This window comes from Penaeus chinensis, chromosome 21 (assembly GCF_019202785.1).
Source record: "Penaeus chinensis breed Huanghai No. 1 chromosome 21, ASM1920278v2, whole genome shotgun sequence".
NCBI classification, from domain to species: Eukaryota; Metazoa; Arthropoda; class Malacostraca; order Decapoda; family Penaeidae; genus Penaeus; species Penaeus chinensis.
The window spans coordinates 1005795-1017638 of record NC_061839.1 but is presented as its reverse complement, the minus strand read 5'-3'; the positions used below and the strand labels follow the sequence as shown (position 1 = coordinate 1017638).

The 11844-nt window shown below is 36.7% G+C and overlaps 1 protein-coding gene across 1 annotated transcript; it reads right to left on the bottom strand.

Moving 5' to 3' along the window:
- Positions 1 to 4446: 4446 nt before the first annotated feature.
- LOC125036664 (26S proteasome non-ATPase regulatory subunit 13-like) lies at positions 4447 to 11663 on the bottom strand. The gene is made up of 8 exons (XM_047629456.1): positions 11466 to 11663; positions 7722 to 7835; positions 7109 to 7259; positions 6888 to 6991; positions 6251 to 6437; positions 5853 to 6041; positions 5355 to 5552; positions 4447 to 5036 (listed from the first exon to the last, which is right to left on the bottom strand). The coding sequence occupies exons 1-8, from the start codon at positions 11564 to 11566 to the stop codon at positions 4938 to 4940; spliced, it is 1143 nt and encodes a 380-aa protein (XP_047485412.1). The 5' UTR covers positions 11567 to 11663; the 3' UTR covers positions 4447 to 4937.
- Positions 11664 to 11844: the final 181 nt, after the last annotated feature.

Genomic DNA, 11844 nt, shown 5'->3' with positions numbered 1-11844 from the left:
ATATAATTTTGTTAAATATGTAAATCGTCTTAAAATATAAATAATGTATTGACTTCTGAGAAAATACAAAAGAATACTTGGGAAAAAAAATTGAAAACAATATTTATGTACCAAAGGCAAGAGAAAAGAAATGAAAAACAATGAATTAGGAAAATGTAAAAGCAAGTATTTTACTAAGCCCTATACTTGTGTTTGTTCATTTACTCTCCCTCTCCTTTATTTCGGAGATTTCCTTCTCCCATAATATTTTTTTTAGTCCTTTTTTACGTTTTCATTAATCTTTTCTCCCTCTCTCTTCTTGTTAACTTATCTTATGGAATTTTTATTAGAATAAAGTTACGGTTTCAGTCTGTCGTATTTTAAAGACCAGTTCAATTGTTCCTTTCTTTCTCAGAAATATTGCGGCGTTTAATCGCAGTTTGAATTACAACAATGTAAATTAACTGAAATATATTACTCGAAATCATGAATTCTATTTATATCTTCACATTCAAAATAGATTCCTAAAGTTAAGAGCAATGTGCATGAGCGCATTTCTTACCATGTCTCTTTCACTCACTCTATCCATTCAAGTCATTTCGTTATCGTTATCATTCATCATTCATCATTCACCATTGTGTGATCCGAAGGAATAGTGAGAATGAAAAAAAACAAATATACAAAAAATAGAATATACAAACGTGCTTTAAAATTTAAGAATATAAATTGATCGTGGAAATGCGGTTTTAATGAGTGTAACGTAAAGAAGAAGAAGAAAAAAAACTATATTGATCATCACTATGGGGAATAACGATCCATATTTTTAAAAAGATATATATTATTATCAGAAGATTCCACCTATCATAACTAACGTTGCAGTCATTATGGGTCTTACTGTTTGTAATAGGGAACACTGAAATAAATCTTGCAAAATTTTGTGGGCAGAAATATGAAAACAGCTTGCATGCATTAATGACATTGTGATTCCATTTACTATTTTAAAGGTATTTCTTTGTTAGTAGTACAGCCATAAACCTCATTATACATAGGAATCCTAATAAAGGTTATTGATATCGCATTATGTCATTTACTGCTGAACAATGGCATTGAGAGCTAAGTTTTTAGAATTAGATTGAAAGCAAAAAAGGGATAAACCATTAAAGTTCAGGGATTCACCACAAGCGCAAATATTCCCAAGGGACACAGTGTATACCTACATACGCAGTTTTATTATCATCGTTACTATCATCAGCATTTAATAGATTAAATTAGTTTTCTTTAGCAGAATCTTCTGTAATCGAAAGACCAATCATGATCGGGGTGCAGTATTCAGTGGAGTTCCCGATTTCTCTGTCTGTTGCAGCATGCAGTGTCTCTCCTATTGTAAAGTTCCTTTCCAAGGCTCGTTTTAGTCCATCCATTTTTTTCCCGTTGCTCTCCTCTCGCTCTTTTTTCTTCGACTCTTCCTGTTACACACACTTTCTAGGCTTTCTCTCCTCATGATGAGGCCAAAGATGCTGCTTTTCTCAGATTTTCTAGTGATCTCTCGTATTGTTCATATCCTTTCCAAAATTCCTTTATTTGTTTGTTTCGCTGTCTAATGGATCTTCAGGTTTCTTCTCCAGCACCACACTTCAAACGCCTCTAGCTTAATCTCTGTAGTTTGCTCAGTGTCCAAATTTCAGCCCACATAATTTTCATTGTAAATACCAATTTTGCTACTGCTATTTTCTTTTAATCCGTTTCGCATTTTCCATCTTCACCGATCATACTTCCCAGGTAATTGAAGTTGGTAATTCTTTCTTTTGGTTTTCTATTAATGGTCATTTTCAGTATATTTACACTAGTAATAGATTCCTGTTAAAATAATTCTTGTTTTTAATGAAATTTATAAAATAAGGTTGTACAAATTAAATTGTTTAGTCGTTGAACTTTAAAAGCATAAAACAAGGTTGTACAAATTAAATTCTTCGGTTGTTAAACTTTAAAAGCATAAAATCAAGTTGAACAAATTAAATTGTTTAGTTATTGCCCTTTTAAAGCAACCGCTTTGATGGAATAAAGAATAAACGTTCTAATTTTTGGGACACGAGATTTAGGGTTTTCACGGGAAGCAGATTGAAACGTAAGGAAGGCTAGAAATCACACAAGCCTTCTTGATAACCAGTATGGTGTGAATGACAGTAATTCGTGCCATAAACGATATGTATGCTATTAACAGAAGACTCTAGCTATCATGATGATTTTACAGTATTTCACTCTATTAAGCATGTTATTCTAGCAGTCATATTGTGTTTAGCTTGTAACTATTAACCCTTCTAGTATCAGCCCTGGAGCTGTGGGAATAATAAAGTTAATGTAACAGGGCTATGATGATAACTATTAGTAGCTAATAGTTCACTAACAACTGTATAAAAAATATAGAAAATATATATTTTTTGTATAACAGTACCTAAACAAATCATTTACACGGCGATATACATTTATTTATGTTAAAAAGACTAAACAAAGACAAAACAATATCGACACAGCATATTCTGAGATTTTCAGACACATTGATGATAATAATTCTGGCTCCCCTCACTATAAAATAATAAATAAATATCAAGTCAATAACGATCTATTAATATCTTAGTACAGTCGAGGACAGTTCAGGGACATCACCTTCAGCAATAATTTGTGAAATTTGTTTATACTACAGAGCGTGTTCATTATGATGTGAATTCAAATGGATCTAAAAGAAAACTATGAAATCTACCAGAATCTAATAGCAATAAGAAAATATGTTGAAGGAGTAGATAGGAAGGTCCAAATGTGATCACTTTCCTAAATTCTGTTATGGCAACATTAGTAGTTTGTTTTCCTTTCATGCTTTGTGCTTGTTACAGATTTTCTTCCCATTACCTGTACTAAAACCCTTCATTCCTATTTCATATATTGCACCTTTCATTTCAGATATCTGTATATGACGGTAACCTAAATATGACAAAAGGGGAAACAATAACAAACATGATGTACTGCAAAGGCTCTTAGTTACTGTGTACACGGCAGAGCATGGTGATAGCACGCATGGTACTTAGAAATTGTACCCTTTCTGTGGTTACATGATAAGGCATGATGCTAATGGTTAATGGTTAAAACAAATAAATGTCCTAGACATCGTCATATATCACTATAATAAAGTATAGTGGCGAAAAGGGCTTGGATTGAGTTAAAGATTAGGTTAAAGTTCGAGGTTGAACAGTACTAGAGGATAGTAAGGGAGTGAAAAGGGTAGATACGGGGAGTGATGGAGAAAAGTAGAAGGTAAAGGTTGTTGGAAGGGGAAGGAGTTAAGTGAGTAGGGCACTTAGATAAAATGGAAGATATTTATGCGTCTGGAGAAGGAGAATATGTTCTCAAAGGAAAAGGTAAGGAATTCTGAGAGGATGTCCAAAGGTTGGGGGGTCAGGGTGTTAAGAATAAGCGAGGAAAATAAGAGATATGGATTGCTGTAATGCGGAACATAATAGTAGGAGTTGTGGGACTGAAAGAGGAACATTACATGAGGAGCATCAGAGTGTGACAAGAGATAGGAATGAGTGTATTGGGGAAAAAAGAGGAGCAGATATGGGAGTAGGATATAGTAGATATGTGGAGGCAGTGCAGTTATCATTTTTCTTCATTTTGTTACCAATAATCAGTACTGTACATTCTTTCATACACTTCTAACTCCAAATATATGGAACTTAGAAGTTTGTACATTTGTTCTCTCAAATCACAGAAATTTAAGCTCATCTCGGAAATTTGAAATTCTGATTATAGAAGTAACATAATTGTTATGAAACCCTTTTTTCTGATCATACTGGTGTGATCAATGAAACTATTATTCACTTGCATGTTTATGTCTCTTTGGCTCAATTCAGTGTCCTATTCCTGGTTTTATGTATATAAATTTCTTCATGACATTAACTTTATTTATTTTTATAGGATACAGTACTATATTTGGGTGAAAGGCCAAAGTTCAAAACTGCCAATCTCAATAATATTTAGTCAGGACAGTTTCTAGTAACAGGTGGGTGGATTTCTGTGAAAGACAGATATCGAAGTACCTGATCACTTTGTCTATACAAATTTTCTTTCTGGTGGAATTTCAGTGCAAGGTTGTATTATCCCTTGTTTGACAGAACAATGAAAAAAATTATGGTTTCTACTATTCTTTTTTCTTACCCCTGACTATAATTCTTACTCATTGATAGTACAAGTGAAACAAAACCTTAAGGTTCTTTGCAGGTGAAAAGGGCCATACCTGTTCAGCAAAATTAACAACCCCATAATATGATTATAGACAGACAAATAGATTTACATACATATATACATACATGCATGTGTTTTACTTCAAAATAAATTGGAACATCACCTTACCGATCAACACCAGGAACTGTCCTTTGGTGAAGGATATTTCTAAGGTTAAAAGAAAAAGGCATGGAAGTTTTTTATTATATTTTTGTAGGAAAGTTTGGATATTTTCTTATAAATAGGCTGCAGACATACCAAGCTCCTATTAGAAAAAATAATATAAGTATGACAATGAAAACGGGTTTAATTCCACATAAATATTTAACAAATTGATTTTTTGTTTTGCATTCACACCCTTTACATTTTCTATCCCTCTCAGAATAGGTGTATTAGAGCCCTTATGACCACATCTGTATAATATTCCCATCCTCTGAACATGAAATGAAAATACTGCCTTTTAAATAAAGGCAATAAATAATACTGAAGAAAAAAAAATCTAATAAACAATGTTCACAAAGCAAGTAGATTTTTCCTAAATGTTTTAATAATTACTCTTATGTGTGGTAAATCTCAAAGACACATCATAGAAACTGGATATAAATGCACTATACGAAGAGGGCTTGTGTAGAACAGCTTTTACAAAATATTAGACACTAATTCACCACTTTAACACACATTCCTTAGAGAGTGAGGATCGTACTCGCTTGGTCCTGCAGGAGATTCTGCATCCCATTAACATCCTTGCACCAGTCGGTCAGTCTGTCCATCATGGTCTCCAGCTGTTCATTGGAGAAAAATAAGTTAGTAGATCCTTCTTTCGGTGACATATAGATTTCAATGACTTTAAGGTCACATTCCAGCCTCTGGTAATGAAGTAGAGCTTGTCTCAAAATGTGGAGGAGGAGGAGGAGGACGGGTAGAAGGACGACAGGACGTAGGAGGAGGAGGAGGACGACGAAGACGAAGACAAAAATGAGGAAAAGAAAAGGTTGTAGTGGACAGTGATTAGGAAGGGGAGAGGGATACAGACAAAGAACAAGAGGATGAGTGGGGAGAAAAGGAATAACAAGGCAAACAGCTCTCTTGGAAGAACATACCTGTTTCTTATCGAGCACTCTCGGCTGCACCCACGTGATGTTGACCTTGTTATCTACTTGGTCGATAGTTCCCTTTACCAAACCAAGAGACAGTGCTCGCATCACCATTACCTCCACCTGGTTCTCTGGCAGACCGGTTTCCTGTGCAATTTCTGCGAAGGTCAACTGGCGGTCCCATGCCTTGCGCTGGAATGTCATCTGGGGGGAAATTGGTAATAGATTAAGGCAGGAGGACTGGGAAAGAATTCTTAGCAATCACTTCATAGAGCAAAACTATTAACAGATAGAAGACAAAATATGGAAACTTTGATTTTCAATTTTCAGGAATGTAAGCACACTGGGCTATACACACAAAAGTTACATAAAAAAGAAGTCCAAATTATACATACTATAGATATCCAAATTATAATCTTATAAACCCATACTGTGTGCACATGAAGCTCTAAAATTAGGAATCCTTTATGAGACTAAATTGCTACTGATACTAGTAATAATCACCTCCATGAGACACAACAAGCGTATCTTTTCTCTCAACTGGTTCTCCTTATTCAGAAGATCAGGCTGGGTGCTCCACTGGGGCTTCATCGTCTCGAACTTGCTGATATTGCCCTGGTTGAAGGCCAGAAGCAGGTCCAGCAACCATTCCGACTGGGAACTTTTCAGGGACTCAAGGATGGGATGAGCCAGCTGGAAGAGTTGGGGTTTATAATTAACCTTTCTTGTTTTCGGTATTCTGTAAATTCAATTTGACTCAACTGATGATGTCATAGATGAATATGCTATAGCTATCCACTCTAATACCTTTGTACAATGAATTTGAAAAGATGTTTACTAAATCAGATTCAACTATGCAGTTATTACAGCAATAACTATCATAAATACATAATCCATCTCACCAGTTCACCAAAGTTATAGATTCCCTCTCCCAGAAGAGCAGCAAGTCCCAGGTAGAAAGCCTGCTTGCTCTTTGTTTCTGTGTCCATGTCATCCACCTCAGTGCAGCCCAAATAACGCAGTGCTGCTCGATAATAGTCAGCATGTGCACCACTTCGACAGTAAAGATCTGATGCCAAGAGGTAAAACCTGCATTGAAAAAAAACAAACATGGATGTTATTATACATATGGTTGTAGATTCTGTTTACAAAGTTTTAAAAATTCTATTTCACATCTTCATGAAACTCCAATTATAATTCCCTTTTCAGCAGTCTGCAACTTCGAAGCAAATGCATATTAAGTTCATTCACATTTTTAGCAAGATGAAATACTTTCTATCTGATAACAACAATTTGTAAAGGTCTCATTTGGGATAATTACAATAGGTATTATAACCATAGAGAAAGTGATCAAGAAAGGCACACTCTATCCTTGTCCAAAATCAAACCATAGGGAATGTTCCAAATGTAATGCAAGGAAGGAAAAAATATGATCTGCAAATACATTTTCCCTACTGAATAGAACCAAATGGACATAAATAAACTTTTCAATATTTACGAATACAATATGACAAGCCAACTTTCCGCCATTCAACTCACTTTCCGTGAACTGGCGTGACACCTTCGATCTCATCGAGCATTTTTTCTGTCTCATCTAGGATCTTTTTTGTGCGTGTCTGGTCCTCTAGTTTTGTCAAGCACATCTGTAAAGAACGAGGGCAAGAAAATAAATATATAAACATCGAACAGAAATATTTTTGATCAGATTGTAACAAAAAAGTAATAACCATAGATCAAATTTCATAAATACTGATCATTACCTGTGCAATAAGAACATTGCAGAGAACTCTAGCCTCCTGATGGTCTACCACTTTGGGAGCAATCTTCTCCATGAATTTGATACCTTCATTTGCATCGGCATACTGTTTAACGACCTCTCCAGCCATCTGGGCCAGGGACAGTGGGTTGATCCTGTCGTATGACAACTTGGAGTGAAATCTTTGCATAATTGGAGCTCTGATTTTTATCATACCAATAATGTTAACTAAACTTTGATGGAGGAGGAGGAGGAGGAGGAGGAGGAGGAGGAGGAGGAGGAGGAGGAGGAGGAGGAGGAGGAGGAGGAGGAGGAGGAGGAGGAGGAGGAGGAGGAGGAGGAGGAGGAGGATTGATGGGCAGGAGAGAGGGAAGGAGGAGGGAGAGGGAAGAGGAGGAGGGGGAGAGGGTGGAAGGAGGAAGGAGGGGGGTAGCAGGAGAGGGAGAAGGAGGGAGAGGAGGAGGAGGGAGAGGATGAGGAGGGAGAGGATGAGGAGGGAGAGGATGAGGAGGGAGAGGATGAGGAGGGAGAGGAGGAGGAGGGAGAAGAGGAAGAGGAAGAGGAAGAGGAAAACAAAAACAAAGAAAAAGAAAAGGAAGATTGCTACAACTACTCACTTGTTTTCAAGTTCGCCAATAAGATTGTTGTACAGCTGGATAAGTTCTGTTCCCTCTTTCATGACTGGGTTTTTCACCAGTGCTATCAGGGATGTGGTCAGCTGATGCCATAGTCTGAAAGAAACAGATTTATGTATTATATTAAGGATGCTCATCACTTTTTTTTTTTTTTTTTTTTAACAGAATGTTGTAAAAAGAAATTTCACATACATATGCACACACATAAACAGGTTTGTATACATGAAATATGCAATTAACAGATGTATTTATATAAATATAGATCTATATAAATTTTAATTCATAAATTCATATACATATATATATTCATATACATTCATATACACATACATATATATATTCATATACATTCATATACACATACATATTTATATACATAATACACACACACAAACAAACACACACACACACACACACACACACACACACACACACACACCCACACACACACGCACACACGCACGCACGCACGCACGCACGCACGCACGCACGCACGCACGCACGCACGCACGCACGCACGCACGCACGCACACACGCACACACGCACACACGCACACACGAACACACGAACACACGAACACACGAACACACGAACACACGAACACACGCACACACGCACACGCGCACTCGCACTCGCACTCGCACTCGCACTCATGCACTCATGCACTCATGCACTCATGCACTCACGCACTCACGCACGCACACACACAGACTCATATACAAAGACAAAGACAAAGACAGACATACACATAGACATACATAGACATATATACATTTACATATATATATGCATATATATACATATATATACATATGTATATTTATGTGTATATGTATGTGTATATACATATAAATATACATATATATATACATATGTATAATTATGTGTATATGTATGTGTGTATATATATAAATACATATAAATATATATGTATAATATGTAAACAATATAAGTATATGTATAATATATGTATAATATATATAATATATACATAATATATACATAATGTACACATAATATTTACATTATATATATATATATATATATATATATATATATATATGTATAATACATAAACATATATAATAATATATAATATACATATATACATATGTGGTTAATCTTTAAGGAATGGACAAACTAAAGTAGGGCAAATATAAGATGATATTCTTGTAGAGGAAAAAAGTTGAAGTCAACACAGGAAATAATGTGCAGACCCAAACAATAACACATGTAAAGGAAAAAGATTGCAGAAAGCTTCATTCACAGCCTAAGTCCACTCATTGCTCCCTAGTTTCAGCTACATCTTGCTGTGCATACTGAGGTGAAGACAATGTTTCCCAAGGGAAGTTGGGGGCAGAGCCTCCCATCAATCATCAGGCAATGCCCAAAGGGCATGCCCAGTTACAGGAACTTAGCCTGTTGATTAAATTTTGTAAAGTGGATTTGGGAGTGTATCCATACTTTAAAGAATTACCACAAATATGCATATACATTATATATACATATACATATACATAAATATACATATACATTATATATACATATATATACATATATACATATATACATACATAAACAGGTAAAGACACTGTTTGAGGTGTGGTTTGGGAGTGGAGTTCCCCATCAACCCTCCCCTCCAATAATGCTCAAAGGGCATGCAGAGTCACAGCAACCTAAATATTTTAAAGAATTGTGACACGGAGTTGGCAATTGTATCTACACTGTAAAGAAATGCATATTTTTTTTTTTTGTCTAAATTCACTCGACTTCTATAGTAGGCTTGCAATCTGAGACCCAATACCATACTACCATCTGCTAAGACTATGCGCTTCCACTCTGTCAGAGACTAACAAACCTCCTGCCTTTAAACTCCGGCTGCACAGCATTGCCTGGTTACTTATTTCACAAAAAGGAGACAAAAAGGAAAAAAAATATGAGAAGAAATTAACCCCTTGCCAACGGGTACGACAGGTAGACACGTGCTATGCCCACTGTTAGTACTTATTTGATTGTTTTTAAACATAGATGGCTATACTTGTACTAAGTCACCAATGAGCCAGTTACGAGTACTGCCTGTCTCGCCCGTTCACCGTTTTCTTTGATTTACGAAATATTTTACGTTATCTTATTTTGCTGTTACTAATATTAAAAAACATTATAATAATTATAATGTTTATAATAAAAATTACACCAATATTCATAGCACTAGTAAAAAATACGTTTTTCACGTCAATTCATATCAGGTACGGTCACAAGGTCTACTAATTGACTCCTTTGTGGTTAAGCACTAGCAGAGCCATCTATGGGCAGACATTTCACAAAAAATATAGAAAATTGGCACAGCATTTTCCCCATTTTTTGTTCATTTTCCCCGGCGGCATTGGGTTAATAAGCTTTTATCATCTTGCAGTCTGCCGAGCTATCCCAGAGCACAAAGTGCAGAGTGCTGATACAAGCTGGTCAATTTCCCGTAAACTACTAACGGCATTTGTTACCAAGACACACCTCCACAAAGTCCCGAAACCAGGGTATCATGAGAACCCAAAAATTGAAACCTAACCTTTCCTAACTTCTATTTGCCCCTTCTAGAAAATGGACATTAAGGACTCTGGCTCTGGAAGGGTGTTGTGGACTTCATCTTTGAACATTGATATGCATCGGATATTTTTGTCACTTCGCGGTGAATAGGAGTTTAGAGCAGCTGTACCTGTGTTGTTTATGACTTTATTTCTTAAGCTCTATAAGATGGTGGCATCCATTTCTTCTATCTCAAAGTGTTATCCTTGGTAACATTAACCCTACTAGCTATAGCAAGACAGCAGACATCAAAGCAACTTACCAAAAGGCGATTAATCAAGCTTCAACCCTCTATAACATATCAATTCTTTAATTATTAAATTTGGTCAATATGTAGACGGTAGTGGGTTACTTTCGAAACAATTTTGATATTTTTCTGCACAAAATCCACTGCTTTCAGTGATTCTAGGTATTGTTCCTTGTGCAAATGAATCGTTGAAGAGATATGATCACCATCTCCATCGACGATCTTGATTTGATAGTCCCGATGGCAGGGGAGGGCATGAAGTATATCAGGGAAATTATGGGGTAAAACAGGACCCCCCCCGGTTGTTAAACAAAACGCCCTTACCCAACATCCAGCCAAACCTAACACCATGGTATATATGCCTAGGAACTAGGCGCATATACTACCACGGGGGTAGTATATGCGACTATCCAGGGAGCTCAAATTCACCCTCGCCATGTAAACAAGATGAGCGACTCAGCCAATATTGGGGGATCTTCTCTGTTCTTTTACGTATAGTACCCTTGGGAAGCATTTGCACACATATTGCCACAGAAGAACTTTGTCTTGGTTTGCATTATTCTAACATTTCATGTAGGTTTTATTACCCAAGTCTGCCACTACCTTATACTACAAATTGTCCGAAAACACATTTTAAAAACGCAGAAATAATCAAAATAAACATCAAAATTAATCTACCGGCACGTCACTCGAGGAAAGCACAAGTCACACACTTAGCATAAAAAAATAATAATAAAAAAACAAGCTCTTTCACTAATAAAAAAAAAAAAAGCATTTCAAACCCACATAAATAATCAAAACAAACCAAAATGAAAACCTCCCGGCACATCAACACGAGAGGAAAACCCAAGCGAGACCCAAAACAAAAACCACTCTCTCTCTCCCCAAAACCGCTCACTTCTTGTTATAAAAGTCCTCCAACTCGCCGAACTTCTTGGACAGCTCGGCGGGGGAAGCGTTCTTCTTGGCGGCGAGGTAGGTCTCCACTTTGCTGCTCATCTTGGGGGCGATCTTTTGACACGAGAAAAGAGAAGAAGGAGGTGTTTGTGTGTCTCTCGGCGACGATGATTTGTCTCTTTTGCTTTGGTTTGGGTGCAGGCGGGCGCATGCGGATGCGGGCTTAGGCGAACGGGGAGGGGGTTGTGACGTCACGGATTTGGTGAATGCGGGGGGGTGAGGGTGAGGTTTGTGTAAGAACGGTGTGGAATTTGTGATGTGGGTTGAAATGAGTTTGTGTAGGGTTTTTTTCTAGTGTGTTTTGTTGTGTTTTTGTTTTA

Excerpts from the sequence above, each read along its gene's own strand:
- LOC125036664 (XM_047629456.1), bottom strand. The coding sequence starts at position 11,566 with ATGAGCAGCAAAGTGGAGACCTACCTCGCCGCCAAGAAGAACGCTTCC. Across the intron at positions 6,992-7,108 it reads GCAATGTTCTTATTGCACAG|ATGTGCTTGACAAAACTAGA; the intron begins GTAATGATCAGT and ends CGTTCTTTACAG. Across the intron at positions 6,042-6,250 it reads TCTATAACTTTGGTGAACTG|CTGGCTCATCCCATCCTTGA; the intron begins GTGAGATGGATT and ends CAACTCTTCCAG.